The sequence below is a fragment of the Schistocerca cancellata genome, chromosome 2 (genome assembly GCF_023864275.1).
Source record: "Schistocerca cancellata isolate TAMUIC-IGC-003103 chromosome 2, iqSchCanc2.1, whole genome shotgun sequence".
NCBI classification, from domain to species: Eukaryota; Metazoa; Arthropoda; class Insecta; order Orthoptera; family Acrididae; genus Schistocerca; species Schistocerca cancellata.
The window spans coordinates 546,190,294-546,210,570 of record NC_064627.1 but is presented as its reverse complement, the minus strand read 5'-3'; the positions used below and the strand labels follow the sequence as shown (position 1 = coordinate 546,210,570).

At 38.4% G+C, this 20,277-nt stretch overlaps 1 protein-coding gene across 1 annotated transcript in view; it reads left to right on the top strand.

Moving 5' to 3' along the window:
- LOC126162123 (protein takeout-like) overlaps positions 1–20,277 on the top strand; it is a 70,531-nt gene that overhangs the window by 34,867 nt on the left and 15,387 nt on the right. The window contains exons 2-5 of the mRNA XM_049918411.1: positions 5,397–5,489; positions 7,612–7,759; positions 19,321–19,454; positions 20,014–20,163. Coding sequence (XP_049774368.1) covers positions 5,397–5,489; positions 7,612–7,759; positions 19,321–19,454; positions 20,014–20,163 — 525 coding nt within the window. The remainder of the gene's footprint in view (positions 1–5,396; positions 5,490–7,611; positions 7,760–19,320; positions 19,455–20,013; positions 20,164–20,277) is intronic.

The window sequence follows — 20,277 nt, the reverse complement described above, 5'->3', positions numbered from 1 at the left end:
CCAAGTTTTTCCTTTCTGGTTGTGCCTAAAAAATAATAGAGTGTAAACCTATCAAAATAGCATGGGATATCAAAGACAACACCTATGTGCATTCTCCCAAGTTGTTTGGACATTTTATATGCCAAGAGAAACTAAAGTTTCACCAGATTAGTGTTCACCATCCATCCTACTGATAATGAGGTTCTGGAAGGGCTTCATCTCTGCTGTTCATCTACCACTGGATATCGAACAGGAGTGTTCACAGATAGTGGAAACTGTGTGCATCTAGTGTTTCAAGGCAGCTGTGTGTAGAATTATTTGCAATATGGTGGAATTGACACATTGTGATAACAGATGCACAGATTCCTCCAGCATTCCATTATATCCATGATCAAATTTCCATGGTGCAACAGAGCACACACATAAACAAAGCTCTCTCTGAGCTCAATTTATACTTTAACAACGATGCATCCCTTTCTAAGGTGTATTCTTTCCCCTGACATTCACTACAGAAACAATTGCAGAGTAGCCTCTGAGAAATTGGGAAAGTTGCAGAGAGATCCATGACAACATTGAAACAATCATCACAGTAAGCAACTCTGTTCATGAACAGAATCATGAAAGAACTAAATCAACATGACCAGGAAGTTAGTAAACATTGCTCCTCCCAACAACAAATGCTACCTCACTTGGTCCAAGCTAGCAAAGATAATTTGTCATTTTGGTCTCTTTTGGATTTTATTTGAAATCCTTCTCATGAACTCTGCAAACCCCACATCATGGACTTTGAATAGCAAGACCCTGTTTCCCCCTTTCTGAAATATTTCCAAAGTATCACCTTTCAATGACTTACATTGCTAAACTAATTGTAATTTACTTCAAATTTGTAAAAAAAATATGACATATTTTATTACATCAATTACCCATCTATGAACACAACAAACTAGTCAAAATCAGAAAGGAATGCAAAATTGATATATGTAAACTTCTAAATACAAATAACAATAATAACAATAATAATAATAAACCCCATGGAGGCCCGGGAAAAGAATAGGCCTCCGGCCTGTTCTGCCAGTCGTTAAAGGCGATGAAAAGAACAAACCACTAATAGGGCTAACCCCCCTTTTAGTGTGATTAGTTGGTTCAGGACAGAACTAATGAAGCCTCGGACAAGCACTGTCATGGTCGGGGACGACGCTTGAACCCTATGCCCGTCCACAATGGTAACGACACTGCTAGCCACACGGCAAATGATTTAAATCCAAATAGAGGTGTTTTGCAGGATATGCTTCCTGCAACCACTCTAGAAGGAAAACAACGGCAGAGGATGAGATGGTCAGATGAAGTTAACTGACACCTCATGTTCTGTTGTTACCAAGCAACAAACTTAGGAACCAACACAACTGGATACAGATCACAAGTATACACAACATTTATTACCAGATCCCCAGAATTAAAATTTTTAACAGAACAATGACTAGCTGATCAGATCTGTGCAATAATCAAAAATAACAGGATACCCCAGTCAGAACTAGAAAACATCAAACAACAAGTACAACAAATACTGGAACAAAATAATGTGTAATCAGAAGAAGAAGAATACAGTAATGGACTCAAACATCCCAGAGCAAACAAACAAAGACAAACACACATCAATTAAACAATCAGAGGAAAACGAAATCTTAAGACAGCCACCAGAACAAGCACAAATAGAACATGAAGTGACACACATGTTAGATATAGAAGAAAAATTTCAGTTGACATATATAGAATACAAAGACACAAATACAGACATTAGACCATTCTTGCATAGACCACCAAATAACCCACAAGTTGAAACAACAATAACAACTATCAACACAATCATACACAACAAAATAAATGAAAACACAACTATGGAAGAGTTACAACTACTGGTTTATGCAGGAGCACTCACTACACTAAATATACACACCAGCCAGAGATCAGAACCAACCAACACACAGAAGAAACCCACAAAACCAGCATGGCAACACAGGCTACAGATCAGAATAGAAAAACTGAGAAAAGACATCGGACAGTTAACACAATTTATAGGAAATGAAATGTCAGAAAAAAAAAGAAAAAGGTTAGGTAAAATCTCACAACCAGAAGTGATAGAGCAATTAGATGAAAAGAAGCAGAAATTACAAGCATTGGCCAAACGACTTAGAAGATACAAAAAATGTGAAAATAGAAGGAAACACAACTAAACATTCAACACAAACCAAAAGAAATTTTGCCAGACAATAGATAACACACACATTAAAATAGACAATCCACTAAACATAACAGACATGGAACACTTTTGGAGCAACATATGGTCAAACCCGGTACAACATAATAGACATGCACGGTGGATACAAGCAGAAACAGACACATACAAGATGATACCACAAATGCCTGAAGTGATAATTTTGCAACATGAAGTCACCCGAGCAATTAATTCTATGCACAATTGGAAAGCCCCTGGAAATGATAAAATAGCAAATTTCTGGCTAAAGAAGTTCACCTCAACACATTCACATCTAACTAAATTATTTAACAGTTACATTGCAGACCCATACACAGTCCCTGATACACTTACACAAGGAATAACTTATCTGAAACCTATAGATCAAGCAGACACAGCAAACCCAGCAAAATATCACCCCATAACATGCCTACCAACAATATACAAAATATTAACTTCAGTCATTACACTGACATTAATGACAGATACATCACAGAACAAAATTATAAATGAAGAACAAAAAGGCCACTGCAAAGGAGCACGAGGATGTAAAGAGCAACTGATAATAGATACAGAGGTGACATATCAAGCTAAAACTAAACAAAGGTCGCTGCACTACGCATACATTGATTACCAAAAAGCTTTTGATAGTGTACCCCACTCATGGTTGCTACAGATATTGGAAATACAAAGTAGATCCTAAATTGATACAGTTCCTAAACATAGTAATGAAAAATTGCAAAACCACAATTAATATACAAACAAATTCAAATAATATCACATCACAGCCAATACAGATTAAGTGTGGAATATACCAAGGAGACTCATTAAGTCCTTTCTGGTTCTGTCTTGCTCTGAACCCACTATCCAACATGCTAAATAATACAAATTATGGATATAATATTACTGGAACATACCCACACAAAATCACACATTTGCTATACATGGATGATCTAAAACTGCTGGCAGCAACCAATCAACGACTCAACCAATTACTAAAGATAACAGAAGTATTTAGCAATGATATAAATATGGCTTTTGGAACAGAGAAATGTAAGAAAAATAGCATAGTCAAGGGAAAACACACTAAACAAGAATATTACATATTGGATAACCACAGCAACTCCATAGAGGCGATGGAAAAAACAGATGCCTATAAATATCTAGGATACAGACAAAAAATAGGAATAGATAATACAAATATTAAAGAAGAACTAAAAGAAAAATATAGACAAAGAGTAACAAAAATACTGAAAACAGAATTGACAGCAAGAAACAAGACAAAAGCTATAAATACTTATGCTAAACCAATATTGACCTACTCATTTGGAAGAGTGAAATGGACCTAGAAGTACTCAATACACTTACATGATCACAATGCCACAAATATAGAATACATCACATACATTCAGCAACAGAAAGATTCACATTAAGCAGAATGGAAGGAGGAAGGGGATTTATTGACATAAAAAACATACATTATGGACAGGTAGACAATTTAAGAAAATTCTTTATAGAACGAGCAGAAACTAGCAAAATACACAAAGCAATCACTCATATAAATACATCGGCTACACCATTGCAATTTCATAACCACTTCTACAACCCTTTAGATCACATAACATCAACAGATACGAAGAAAGTAAATTGGAAAAAGAAAATACTACATGGCAAGCACCCGTATCATCTAACACAGCCACACATCGATCAAGACACATCAAACACATGGCTAAGAAAAGGCAATATATACAGTGAGACGGAAGGATTCATGATTGCAATACAGGATCAAACAATAAACACCACATATTACAGCAAGCATATTATTAAAGATCCCAATACCACAACAGATAAATGCAGACTTTGCAAACAACAAATAGAAACAGTAGATCACATCACAAGTGGATGTACAATACTAGCAAACATAGAATACCCCAGAAGACATGACAATGTAGCAAAAATAATACATCAACAACTTGCCATACAACATAAACTAATACAACAACATGTTCCCACATAAAAATATGCACCACAAAATGTACTGGAGAATGATGAATACAAATTATACTGGAACAGAACCATTATAACAGATAAAACAACACCACATAACAAACCTGACATCATATTCACCAATAAAAAGAAGTAATTACCACAACTAATTGAAATATCCATACCCAATACAACAAATATACAGAAGACAACAGGAGAAAAAATTGAAAAATATATCCAAATGGCTGAGGAAGTCAAGGACATGTTGCATCAGGATAAAATTGACATTATACCAATTATACTATCAACTACAGGAGTCATACCACACAATATCCACCAGCACATCAACGCAATACAGCTGCATCCAAACGGATATATACAACTACACAAATCTATAATTATTGATACATGTTCAATTACCCGAAAGTTCCTAAATTCAATGTAACATATACCGTACAGTTAAAAGGAAGTCACGCTTGATTAAGGTCCGCGTCACTTTCCATTTTTAACCAGACATAATGTCTGAGAAAGGAAAGAAATAATAACAGAAAACATACCATTAGTACAGGAGGGATAACAGTTCTTTTCATGATAAGCCCTTTCATGACAGATACAAGTAAGTAACCTGTAAGCTTACACTTTACAGAAATTTTAATGTCATCACACATTTTAAAAATCACGGAAGTCTGCAGTGTAGCTTAAGCTCTAGCATTCTCCACTTTCCTGATGACCTTTGTACAAATCAAGCTGACACTATACAATTCAAATAAATTTCTTCCACAATTCATGTGAAAGTATGAGAAAATACAATTTATATTGCCTGTAACAAAGACATGTATTTGGTGAATCGTAAACAAAAATATAGATAAAATATCGATATTAAGACTTGAGTATGAAAGCAACAGCAAGTCACTTGAGTTATTTGGTTTTATCAAAGCATGTTGATCAATTTACTCAAAACAATTTTAGTATCCTTACACACGGGGCATTTATTGATGTCTTGTAGTTACTGTGACAGCAAACTCCTTCTAACATGACAGACCTCTATTATTTTCATTTGTTTGTCTGCTCAATGGGTGTGCCTCTTGATTTCATGCATCTCTGATTACAATGTGTGCATTATCTCCCCTCACAATGTGAATAAATATGTCTGTTGAAACTATGGTTCCTCTCTCCACAGCTGCTGACTGGAAGAGATGTAGTCAAAATGACCCAAAGTTTGATGAGTGCTTAGTGGAAGCTATCCAGGACACACTTCCAAAGCTGAAGAATGGTGAGTTACATTATACATATTTCCATAGAATGCCATCTGTAATGACCTCATCGTCAATGGGATGTTGAACTCTAAATGTTTCTTCTTTCCATAGAATGGCTTTAATGATTTTTTTTTAAATTCACTATTTCTGCTGCATTAGTTCAGACAAGTTATAGCAGGTCATTACTTCAAAAATAACAGTCCTGAGGTAGCTTGGCTTAACTTCCTTACCCTGAAGGCAGACAGAAGGCCACATCACCAAACTCAATGAGAGATACGGTATATTACAAGATAATATGTATTGTATCCTGCTGTTGAGCCAGTATATGTGGAGAGGACAGACATCAGCATTCCAACATGTAGCTATTTACCCAAGCAAACAATTATTTTTGGTGTGATCAGTTCTAAAATGAGAACAAAAAAGTAATATTGCCAAAATTTTTTATAATTAACACTCTAAATATTTTGAATGTTGCTGGTGATTTTAATTACATACTTCTTATATTATTTTAGTCAATAATATTAAGTGAAATTATGGTGGCAGTGGCCGTTCTGATTAGCAAACATTATAACTGTTAGGACCAGGGCTTTTGCTCCTCTTCTTCAATTCACAGCTGTTCATTTGTTACAGTGTAACCTTACCTAAGTCTCCTCTAGTACATGCATTTAGTACAGAGGCTAGTCGTGATGGTAAAAACTTTCTTGGCAGTCTTTGCTATGTTTGTGGTGAGTTTGTGATTAAGGAACATCAGAGGAATAGTACAGACTTTAAATAAGTCATGGACACTGCATAGGGCATGTTTTGTATATGTTGTGAATCTTGAAAAACGTAAAAAAAACAGTTCTTCAAACTTGCCATTCCATAAATACCACTCTAGAGACATTTTATATTTGTAATACTCATGTCTGGTTTCAATTCAAAAACTGAAAGCAGTAATAATATACCCTAAACTTCTGATTGTCATTGTTTATTTAGTCATCCATCTTTGAGCATTTGCATGCAATCACTGTCATTATGAGTAATGTAAAAGAGATTTTATAAAGTATGCTGGACATGTTAAGAAACTTACTTACATACACTATGATACTGCACACAATTAAAGTCCAAACAATAATAGAAAATACATGGCACAACAATGTATTTCTAGACATTCAGTCAGTAGGCAATGACCTAGATCTTTCCACTTCTAAATCACAAGAAGCTTTTGATGATGATCATATACATTCATAGTGGTATCAAGTCTGATGTAAATGAATAACCTCATAACAATTTTCATTGTACCTTGGACTACACAGAACCAATGAGCTGCTTACAAAAACTGAGCTAAATGATTTGGAGAATTTAGTCCTGGTGTAGGAAATGATGGAACCTGTTTATAGATTTTTCTAAAAGTAATGTAGATGATGATGATGATGTTTGGATTGTGGGGCGCTCAACTGTGTGGTTATCAGCGCCCGTACAAATTCCCACCCTTTTCTCAGTCCAATCTTCCATTTGCACGAATGATGATGAAATGATGAGGACAACACAAACACCCAGTCATCTCGAGGCAGGTCAAAAGTAATGTAGAGGCTGTTTTATTAAACAATGGTAACCCCTATATGTCAGTATCTGTTGGCCTTTTATTTCAAGTGGAATTTAATACAAACAGTTTGATGAAGGGTAGGTAAACAGCCTTTGATTGATTGTTAAATATGTTTACTACTGTTTGTGGCTGCCAAAACTTTTATTTACTGTAACAAAAAAACATTGACAGCCATAAGTGGTAATTACCATGTTTAACAATTTGAATGGAAACAGAATGCAAAGACAAAATCGGTGGTGCACGCTAATCCTTGATAGCTAGAAGGTCAATACAAAATACAAGAACAATAAAACTTAAGTAAATGTAGTAATAATAATAATAATAATAATAATTTCCCCAACAACTACATTAATATATGTTATTAGTGACTGATGAGCAGATGCCAACTTCGAAATATCTGAGTCCACCATTGTCAACTAGGTCCTCAGATCACTCCTTTCATATATCAACACTTCATTTCTCACTTTTGTCAGGAGCTGCTGCACAATGTTGAAACCCCTCTTCACTTGATTTTTTAAAACAAGAAAGTATTATTTTACATCTTGTCCTTAAAGGTGTGCGTGAGCTGGATATGCTGCCACTGGATCCTTTGGAGATTACAGCACTTGAAATAGATAAGGGAGATGGTCCTGTTGGAATTGGGCTAAAGTTTAAGAACATGAAGATTTATGGCATTTCTGACTCTAAAATCACCAAGCACAAGTGAGTATATTTACAAACTGTCAACTTCTAAACTATTGGAACAGTTTCCAAGACAGTAGTTATCACATGGAGAATTTTATTTGTAGATGGATGAGAGAAACAATATAGTTGGATGAAAAGAAGATATGATTACAAAAATTTATATCACTTTAAACAGATTGAATATAAGCTTAGTTAAGGTGTAATTTTAAATGAAATTGCATCAAATTTAATCTACAAAGTGCTGTAGCACAAACTTCCATTTTCAGGTAAGATAGTAACTTATACCGCAGATCTGTTTTTCCTTGAACTGCAGAACACATTTTGTATTCAGATTTGATTATCTTCCTTAAGTCTATTCAGCTGCTATTGCAGAGTAAAAATGAATTTTGGGAGATTTGTTCATGAGGAATCAGTCTATTTATACACAACAGAAGGAAACAGATGACAGGGGATGAGACAAATGTGGGTTTTCCTGACTTTTAAATGCTTCATACACATTTACATTATCATTTATTTGATAAGGTACAATGCTTTCAGAAAATATGATCTGTTACATTTCTGTATCCTGTGAGTGTGTCTGGATTTGAGTACACAAGTACTAAATTTTCCTATAACGCACGTTTCACCTCCCACACATCATACTGCCAACAACTTTAGGATCTTTCTTCTAAGTCTTACACCTAGAATGATCCAAGCCTACACCAGTAGCTACTCCTCCTCCATTAGCTATGCCCTCCAGTGAAATCTGGTAGAGTAAACAACGTCAGTATCATGTGCATGCACACATGCAAGTCAATACAACATCTCTTCCAATGCAGCCTTAGATATTTGCTATGCCACCTTGCACAATGTTGTGTCATCACAGATAATCTCTCCAAGCACTTCAGAACTGTGGCTGGCTCACGGAGTTGTTGTTATACAGGACTGAGTTTTAGTTTAGAATGATGACTCATAATTGTATGTAAACAAGATAAAACTTGACTGACTGTCATTCAAAAAATAAACATTAGTAATGCTGGTATCTTTTTTTCACAATGCAGTGATTTCTCATTATTTTCACATCTGTAAAAAGTGTGGCAACTGGCAGTCCTCTCTTAAAAGTTAAACAAATCCAAAGGAATGCACAGACAATAGTTACTCTAAAAGTTTTGCTTGAATAACCCAAGTCTAGACGCTTACTCACCCGTGCTATAGTCCTGATATAGTTTTCTGTAATTTCTTACTGTTTTCTGTGGTTGTTGATTAGTCTCCAAATACAATACACCTATTTGTGTGATGTGTACTTAGGAATTTCCAAAAGTATTTTATCCTGATGTAATCTTAAAGTTGTTTGAATGGACACAAGTACACATAAAACATCAGGAAAAATACTTCAAAGTTATGTAATGGTATAAGTATCACAATATAATAATTAAAGTAACAGCCACAGAACTTTCAAATTGTCCCTCGTAAGTTCACAATAGTCCCCTGAACCATATGACTTTGTGAAGCATTATCAAGTAAATACTTTAGGAGTGAAAGGGACCATTCACTGAAAAGCAGAAGCATTGAGTCACTGACAGGCACACACAAACAAGAAAGAAAACTTGCTAGCTCACACACACACACACACACACACACACACACACACACAGGGCTCACAGGCTAGGAAATTTTAGAGCTGGTGGGAGCAGCAAACAGAAGATGATGTGAGAGAGTGAATTGGGAGGAGGGTATTGGGGGGTACTTCAGAGAAATTGGTCATGAAGGGAAGCATCCAGATGTCCCAGATTGTGGAGCAGCCACTGAAATTGAGCAGTTTTTGCTCAGCTGCATGTTGCATGGTGGTCAATTTTGTTCTTGTCAACAGTTCGAGAGTGGCCACTCATTCTGGAGGACAGATGGTTGGTAGTCATACCAACATAAAAAGCTGTGCAATGCTTGCAGCAGAGTGCATAACACAACTCCTTTCACAGGTGGCCCTGTCTCTGGTGGTGTAGGATAACCCTGTGACAGGAATGAGGTAGGAGGTGCTATGTGGGTGGATTGGGCAGGTCTTGCAAATTCCCTGTGGCAAGGGCTTGAGGGTGGTAGTGGCATAGGGAAGGGGTTGGATGTTGTGTAGGTTGGGTGGGCAACAAAACACCAGTTGAGGAGGGGTGGGGAGAATCTTGAATAAGATGACCTTTATTTCGGAGAATGATGACAGATAATTAAAGCCCTGACAAAGGATATGGTTCTGTTGTTCCAGTCCAAGGTGATACTGGATGAAGATGGGGGGGAGCTGAGGGGGAGATAGTGGGGGCTCCTTTGTAGCTGATTCTTATGGGCGATGGGAGAACTGTGGGTGTTTGAAGACGTGTCATAGAAAATCCGTTAAGGGGTAATGTTTGTGAAGGGCTTTGTGAGACCTTCAGCATACTGGACAAGGGAGTTTTCATAAATTCAGTTATGTCATCCATGGGTGGCCTGGCTGTATGGGAGCAAGTTTTTGGTGTGAAAGGGGTGGCAGCTGTCGAAATGCAGATACTGTTGTTGTTAATGTGTTTAATATGGACAGAGGTGTGGATAAGCCATGAGAGAGGTGGAGGTCAACATCCTGGAAGGTGGCACATTGAATTGAGGAGGACCATTTGATGCAGATGGGAGGTGCCAAGGTGACAAGGTTGTGAAGGAATGAGAACAACTATCTTGGTCCTGAGTCCATATCATGATCATCTATGAATCTGGACCAAACTAGCAGTTTGGTGTTTTGGGAGGCCATGAAGGTTTCCTCTAGATGGCCCATAAACAGGTTTCTGTAGGAGGGTATCACATGGGTACCACTGGCTATGCTGCAGATTTGTATTTCTTCCCTAGCGAGGAGAAGCCATTGTGTTTCAGGATTTGTTGAGAAGTTGTATTAGGCATGAGATAATGGGTTTGGAGTCTGAAGGATGTTGGGATAGGTTGTGTTTGATAGTGACACAGCCATGGGTATGAAGGAAATTGATGTATAGGGAGGTGGCACGAACAGTTATGAGTAGGGATTCAGGAATTAAAAGGGCTGGGATGATGGAGAGTCAGAGAAGGAAGTGGTTGCTCTCTTTGATGTGAAAGGCTAGGTTTAGGTCCATTGCTTGGAAGCATTGGTTGACAGAGTGGAAATTCTTTCAGTCAGGAGCACTGTGGCCATCTACAAAAAAAGTCCAGGATTGTTTGGTTTGTGGATTTTGGGGAGCGTGTAGGAAGTGGGTGTGCAACGTGTCATTGGGGTGAGGAAGGAGATGGACTTCGGGGAGAAGTTCTGGGAAGGGCTTAAGCATTTCACTGGGGATTGCATGTTATTTTGAGTTTTGGGATAGGATCACTATGGCACAGCTTGTAGGAGGAGGAGTCACAAAATTGATGGAAGTCTTCTGCAAGGTAGTCACTATGATTCATCATGACAATGTTGGAGTCTTTATATGCAGGGATCATGATTAGGTCAGAATATATCTAGAGGTCATGTATGGTTATCCTTTCCTCAGTTGCAAGAATAGTGATCTGAGGAAGACACCTGAGAAAGGATGGTAAGGCCACGTTGGAGGTAAAGAATTCACGGTAGGTGACAAGGTGTGGTTAGGTGGGAGGGACTGGTGCCAAGTAAGTGTTTCTACCATAAGGATCAGAAGAAGGTGAGTAGACAAACTTGTATGGGGCTGAAGTTTCTGGTGGAATGGTTAACAATAGTGTTTAGGATTTGCAGAGTGTTAGACTTGTGGAATTTGAAGGATTTGACTTGTCAAAGACTTGTCTCCTTCTCGCTATCACTAGAGTGGAAACACTTCCTTGCCTCACCTCTAACACCAACCTAATCCCAACACTGGACTTCGCCTTTCCCAACTCATACCACCATCCAACCATGACCTTTTCCCCCTCCCACCTAACCACCCCCCTGGTCAATGTTCAGGAATTCTTTACCTCAGCTTGGTCTAACCATCCTTCCTCAGGTCGCTTCCAGGAACACTAATCTTTCAGCTGAAGAAAGGACAGCCATGAGGAACCTCAAAAAAGATCCCAAACTTATCATCCTCATAGCAGACAAAGGCTCCATGACTTTCATGACAAATCGCAGTGACTATCTGGCAGAAGGCTTCCACCAACTGTCTGACACCTCCAGTTACAAGCCACACCATAGTGCTCCCATTGCAGAAGTCCACTAAAACTTCCAATCCATACAGAAATACCAAGGTTCTTTCCAAAACACCCCCCCCCCCCCCATGTCCCATGTCTATCTCTCTCCTCAACCCAACACCCCACACACCTACCTTCTGCATACTCCCCAAAAATCTACAAACCCAACAATCCTCAAAGCACTGTTGTAGTTGGCTATTGTGTTCCAACTGAAATAATTTCTGGTCTTCTTGACAAACACCTCCAACCAATTGCCCAAAACTTAGCCACCCATTTGAAAGATACTAACCACTACCTACACCGATTTTGCAACATCTCCACCACTTTGCCTCCTGGATCCCTACTTGTCACTGTTGATGTCATCTCTCTGCAGTTACTCTTATACTTGACATGTTCCACATCATAACGGCTACTGTACCACGCGGTTGGTCAATGGAACATACAACCAACTAACTAACTAACTAGTATCTTCCTACACACTAACAACCCTCACGCCCATGGTCTTGCTGCTGTAGAACACTACCTTTCCCAACATCCTTCACACCACAAACCACTACCCCATTTCCCATACACATTTCCAACTACATCCTGACACAAAGTACTTCCCCTTTGAAGGGAAGGTACAAACAAATCCACAGCACAGCCATGGACACCCACAGGGCATCTTCCTATGGCATCCTGTTTATGAGTCATCAAGAGGAAACATTTCTAACCTCCCTGAACACCAAAAAGCTAGTCTGGTTCAGGTTTGTTGATAATATCTTCATGATGTGGACTAACAACCAAGACCTCATTCCTTCTCAAACTCAACACCTTCTCTCCATCTGCATCACCTGGTCCTCCTCAACCCAAAGTGCCACCTTCCTGGACATTATCTCCATCTCTCTGATGACTCCATTCACTCCTCTGTCCATGTTAAACACACTAACCAACAACAGTATAGTGGAACCTCACTTAACAAGCACCTCCCAGGACAAATAATCCACATGACAAGCAAAACAAGTTATAAAAAAAAATTACCTAACAAGCGATGTTTCACATAATGAGTGGCAATGATTGAATGTGATGTCAACAACTATTTGCACGTGTCAGGTGAAACTTTTAACAATATGAACACCTTACATTGTTGGCAGTGACGTATGAACAACGTGCTGCAGCCTGGGTTCAGTGCTCTTTCTACCACCATCTTAGTGCAGCTTGTGATTACACACTTTTCTAGACCTAAGTACACACAGTGTTTTTTTGTGTGCAAATTTTAATTAGCTTCGTAGAAATGTCCCTGAAGATAAAGCCACAAGAAGATGTCCATACGAGAAACAAAATGATGTTAGAAATGAAACATAAAGTCATTGAAAAACGTGAATGTCATGTGAGCAAGCTTATTTAGCATGCACATACAATTGGTTATGTCAAATATTTATACCATCCTCAAGAACGAGGCCAAAATTATGGAAATATATGCTTCAAAGGGAGTGACAAGAGTATCAAAACAACAGTTTCATATTCTGAACTATGTCAAATGGTTGCTCCTTACATGGATAAATGAAAAGCAATTGCTAGATGACACTATTAATGAGAACATCATTTGTGAGAAGGCACGAATGATTTTTGCCGGCCTTGTTAAGCAGACGACAGAATCATCAGCGACCGAAGAAGTGTTTAAGGGAAGCCATGGGTGATTTAAGAAGTTTAGGAGAAGAATTGGCACCCACAGCATTGTGATGCACGGCAAAGCAGCCAGCTCCGACACAAAGACAGCAGAGAACTTCATCAGCAACTTTAAGATGCTTGTAGATTCTGAGGGTTATCTGTCGCAACAGGTTTTTAATTGCGACAAAATGGGTCTACATCCTACATCACCCAGTCACATGCCAGTGATAAACAGTCTCAACTGCTATTCTGTCCCAATGCAAGTGGCAATTTGAAAAGCAAACAGTTGCTTGTTTACCATTCAGAAACTCCAAGAACCTTCCAGAAGTGTAATATCCAGAGGAGCAGATTAAATGTGATGTGGAGATCCAACAACACGGCTTGGGTGACACGTGATCTTTTTGTGATTGGATCAATGAAATGTTTCATCTTTCGGTAAAAAAAATATTTGCTTGAGATGAATCTGCCACTCCGTGTCTTGCTTGTTATGGACAAAGCTCCTGCCCATTCTCCAGACCTACAGGGCCACATTCTTGAAGAATTTTGATTCATCAACATCCAAATTCTGCCCCCAACACCAATCCATTATTCCAGCCTATGGACGAGCAGATTATTTCTAACTTTAAAAAGCTCTAAACTAAAACAATCTTCCAGCATTGCTTTGAGTTGATTGAAACTACCAATCTCACTCTTAAAGAGTTTTGGAAATATCACTTCAACATCAAAGCCTATGTAAGACAACTCTCACTTCTGCTTGAAAGCAGCTTTGGCCGGAATGCGTTGTCAAAAGTGACTTTGAGGCCTGAAGTCAACGAGATTGTGTCTTTGGCCAAGAGTATGGGGCTAAAAGTGGATAACGATGATATTGATGAGCTTGTGGAAGATCACAGCCAAGAAATCACCAACAAAGAGCTTATGTGTTTCACAGCAGGAAGTTGTGGAGAGGAGTTCGGAGGAGGAGTTCGGAGGAGGAGGAGGAGGCGGCGGCAGTAACAGCAAAAACTAAAAACTCTACCCGAACAGGCCATGAAGGCCCTATGGTACCAACTGGTTGCCATGTCATTCTGAGCCCACAGGTGTCATTGATGATCTGACGAGAACCAGTGTTACCGCTGTGACAAGGCCGTTAGCTGGTAAAAGCAAAGCAGCAATCTTCTAGTGCAATAAGAGAAATGTTGAAAGCATGGGAATCAGTTGCATCATACATTGAAAATCATCACCCCAATAAAGCAGTGGCTAAACGCACTACAAATTTATTTGACAATAATGCTGTGTAGTATTTACGCCAAGTGTTGGAGTGTCGCAGAAACAAATGACTATAGAGAGCTTTCTACTAAAAAAGAATAAGTTATGTATTGTGAATAATAAAGTGCATAATACTGTATGTATAATTTTCTTTGAATAAATGGCACAAATAACATAAAACTTTAGGTACTTTTTCTACATGGGACGCATTAACTTATTTTACATTAATTTATATGGAATAAACTGTTTCACTAAACAAGTGTTTTGCAAAAAGTTTCACTTAACGAGTGTTTCGCACTACAAGTAAGATTCTGGAATGAATTATGCTCACTATGCAAGGATCCAGTGCATCTGCATTTTGACAGCTGTCGTCCCTAGTCTGGTTCAAGACACTGATGATCTCTACACAACCTGGATTCAAGGCCAAGTCATCCTACTCTCATTCCCTCACAACCTCAACACCTCTCCCTCCACATCACAGAGTCCTTCACAACCGTAGTGCCACCTTCCTAAACATTGATGTCCACCTCTCTGATGGCCACACCTCTGCCCACCTTAAACACACTAACCAATATCAGCGCCTGCATTTTGACAGCTGTCACCCCTTTCCCACCAAAAAAATTGCTCTCATACAGCTTGGCCACCCACGGATGAGCTGCCAGCGGTGATGAGACTCCCCTGCTGCACGTCTCACGAAGGCCTTCACAGACAAGCACTACTGCCCCAAATCTAGTCTGCAAACAGATTTCTCATAAAATATTCCTACAAACACCCCAATCCTCCCACCACGTACAATTATCAGTCCTCCATCATTACCCAATATCACCCTGGCCTGAAAAAACTGAACCATATCCCTTATCAGAACTTAACATCATGCCCTGAAATGAAGGACATCCTAGCCACTATCCTCCCTGCCTCTCCTGAAGTGGTGTTGTGTTTCCCACCCAACCTAAGCAATATCCTAGTCCATCCCTATGCCACTCCAACCCCTTGCCACAGTGATCATATCCCTGTGGGAGCCCAAGGTGCAAGACCTGCCCAATGACCCATACAGCACCTCCTACTCCAGTCCTGTCACAGGGTTATCCTACACCGCCAGACACCAGGCCACCTGTGGAAGCAGACAGGTTATGCACTCTGCTACAATTGTTGCACAACTTTTTACGTCAGTATGATTACCACCCACCTATCTATCTTGATAAACAGCCACTGCCAAACTGTTGCCAAGAACAAAATTGACCTCTTGGTGGTACAACAGGCAGCCAAGCAGAATATGCTCAATTTCAACATCTGTTTCACCCATGGGCCACCTAGATCCATCCCTTCACCACCAGCTTCATTGAACTACGTACATGGAAAAAGTTATTCTTGCAACATATTCTTTGCTTCCGTAATTGTTCTCACCTCTATCTCCTGTAAACTAATGCCCCACACCTACCACCCAACAGTTTCTCCTTCCTCCTTCCTCCACCCTATCACCCCCTGAAAATTCATGACCCCACACCACTTTCAGTGTTTGCTGCTCCCCACTGGTTCCTACACCTGCTTATCACATGCCTAGCTCATGAGTCACCCCTCCCCATGCATCCCTAGCTGGCAAAGTGGCTGTTTCTCTGAGCCCCAACATACCACACCTGAGCCCTCGTACCACCCCACCCAACACAGTCCCTATCCCAACCTAGTCCAGCTGACAAACTGCATCCAGGTCACACCATGTAGGTTCATAGGGGGTGTGTTTGCACTCTATCTCAATAGTAGAACTTTTCTATTACACTGAGGAATGGATGTGTTAAATGGAAACTCAAAGGTGATTTATATGGAGTTTTTTCTGCTGATTTCAAATCTGTTAACAGTTTCTTTTTCCATTGGGAATATACTTTTTAAACACATACATTACAATTCAATGAAATTATATATTTATTTAGTGCCAAAAAAGTTACATTTCCCTGTATAGTGCCTAGAATGTGCATTTCTGTGCTTTTCTGGGGTATCTAGCTTGAGGATTATCCCTTCTGAGAGTCCAACAGTAGTCAGCTAACATCCTTGGGCTCCATTTACCTTTGTAATGGATTTCCATCACAGATATTTCCTGATAGAAACATTCACCATGTTCATCACTTACACTGCCAACATTGGAGGAGAAGAAGTCTAAATGTGAGTGCAAGAAATTGAGTTTTAGAGACATATTACAACAAAGTTTGCTATAATTCTCAATAAACTGACTAACAAGTTCTCCATAATTATCAGCCTTATAGTTTCCCAGGAAGTTATTTTACAATGCTTTGGAAGGATCTCCATGCAGTCGCCACAGCTTCCTTCAAACTTTCTATGAATGCATTATCATTCATTAGTTCCCTTATTTGTGGAGAATAAAATATACCCTCTTTGATCTTGGTATCACTAATCCTAGGGAATTTGGTTTTGAGAAACTCAAAACCTTTGCCAGTACGATCCATTGCTTTGACAAAATTCTTGTTTTTTCTGCCCCTGCTGTCCCACTCACAAAGGAAACAACAGAACTTTGTATATCCCAGTTGTAACCCAAGAAACAGGGCTATCACCTTCAGATCACCACATATATGCCATCCATCATATTATATACTGTTCAGCACAAGCTTCATGTTGTTATATGATTCCTTCACATATGCAGCATATGCAAGAAGGATCAAATGATACTAGTTGCAATTGTGCAGAAGGACTGCTCTGAAACTAATCTCCGAAGAATCAACGAAAAGTTGCCTTTCATTAGGATTGTGCGGCTTCCCCAAGATGTCAAATAAAATGTCCACATCATTATAGTACATCAAGTTATCATACTGAGTGAAAAGACGTTAAAACTGTTGTTCTCTTAAAAAACACCCCTTGCATTTTTTATCCAGAACATTCCATCCTTTTTCCCAGCATCACTAACCAGATAATTTAATTCAGACTGTGTAATCATATGAAGCTCAGTTGAAATGTTTGTGTCGAAAAACAATGGGTCCTGTCTTTCACAACCAGAATGTAGCTCAGCCTTGGAAAATTCATCATCCTTGGTCTCATCAATATCTATCCTCCATGTTTCTGGTTTTTGAGGAATGGGCAGGCTTAACTGAGAGGACGGACCTTTTAGCTGAAGCACGATCAGGATAGTGGACAGTGTGCCTAGTCTTCACTGTTACTCCAGAGAGCTGTGTAATGCAGAAGTCGCAGTCTGTTGTGCAGTACTGCAGTTCTCTCCAAACCATGGGAATGCCAAATCACAAGTGAAGAGATCTGATTTCCAGCCACCCTCTTAACCATGTCACACATGAAGCACAATATGTATGTGGTGGCCATGATTTATCCTGATCACCTGTCTTACAGCCAAAGTAGAGTTCATATGCTATTCTTACCACTAAGGTTATATTTCTCTTTTGAGAGTTAAAAGTTTGGATGGCTAACACACATACGGTGCATTGTTAGTTGGCAAACACACTATATACAACCACAAAATATTAAAAATTTGGGAAGTTGTTAATAAAGTTAATAAGATGCCAAACATAAGAGATTTTTTTTATTTCACTGATATACATCTCTTGTTAAATATTCTTCCAACAGGAAGATATTATTTCAATACAGCAGTATCTGCAAATAACAGAAACAAATGTTAATATGCAATAATAAACAATTTAGCTTCAAATAAGAAATAAATATTGGTATGCAATAATAAATAATTTAGCTTATAATATTTTCACACTGTGATAGTAACTGGAGCCCAAAAGGGTGATTCTAAATTCATATTCAGAATTTGACAATATAATGTAATTTCATAGACAAGCAAGTTTTCAGAGCCAGTGGCTTCTTTTTCCAGCAGAAGAGTTGAAAAGGAAGGAAGAGGCGTGAAGGAAAAGGATTGGAGAGGTTTACAAAAAGGGGTGCAGTTCATAAAAGTCACACAGAAACCTGGGTCAGGGGAGACTTTTTGGAAGGGATGAGAAGTCTTTCCTTCTCATACTGTGTAGTAAGTCTCCACCGATCCATGATTCTGGGTGATTTTTCAGAACTGTACCTCTTTCCCTAAACCTCTCCAGTCCTTTTCCTTCACCCCCATTCCTTTCCCTTTAACTCTCCTGCCAGAAGCAGGGGCCACTGGCTCCAAAAGCTTGCATAAGTTAAACCTTTTTATGTTTGTGTGTTTTCTGCTGCTGCCACTTGGTGAGTAGATTTTTTTACCCATCCAGTTATTGTCAAAAATTATTTTCATTCACAGAATTAGCAGACCAAATACATTACAAGAAATTGGAACCCAATAGAGAAATTCTAACTTTATACTCAGAATCAGCAGACCAAAACACACAACAGTTAGTGAAAATGTCTCGTGTAAAAAAAATCACTGTTTCTCGGTGTTATCAAGTAATCACTGAGTTGCAAATATCATTTACACGTATACATATGATCACTGTGTCAGGGGTTCATACTAGATCAGAACGAAAAACTCAACGATTTGACAAGTACAGTTTATAATAATATGCAGTTGAAATTAATTGAAAATAATATCATAAGTAACATGGAACTTATTTGTATTTCAGCTCTGATCCATCAAGATATAATCTTGAAGGTGATACTATTACACCAAAACTCACAATAGAGGCTGACTATGAAGCTGATGGAAAAGTTCTGCTGCTCCCTGTGAAAGGCAAAGGAAAATCAAAAATTATAATGAGTGAGTTATCACAGTAAAAGCAAATAACTTTCATTAGCATGATCCTACACAGTAATGAACTACCTTTCACTACCATATGAACACTAATACAGTATTACTGTCCACACACTGCCCATTATGTTACCTAGTTCAGATAAAATACATTTAATTTTAGAATTCTGTACTGAAATAAAGACAGTATCAATAGTACTTTTGGTCCAATTGTTTTTGTGAGTCACAATGTATAAACAGCAGATTGTACATGGACACACATACACAAATTATTATGATTAAATACAGTTGCAATGAAGCATTAATAGTTTTTTTTCTAATTGAAACAACATCCTTTTTTCAGAACTGAAGCACTATCATGTATCCCATTACACTACATAATTTCTAATGCTTTTACAGGCAGTTTAAAATTAGACTTCAAATGCAGTTGTCTTACAGTTCTAATTCATAAAAATGATACCAATTAAAATAATAAGCATATTTAATTCATGAAATGCATATTTACAATTACACTTCTATTTTTTGCTTACTGTAAATTTTAAGTCAAGTGCACCAACTTCTTTTGCAGCGGATTTGAAATCCCATCTTATCCATAAAGCTGTTCCAGCAGAGAAAGGAGGAAAAATTTACAGAAATGAAACTGAATTCATATACACTATGGAACCAGCACATATGGAGATGAATTTTGAGAACCTTCTGAATGCAGGAAAAACTATAGGTAAGAACCTGTTCTGAGTTTAGTCAATCATGATCACAGTAATTCACATAATTACTCACTGCTGATACTCAGTTCCATATTCATACCCTAATTCATACTTTCTATCTTAGTAAA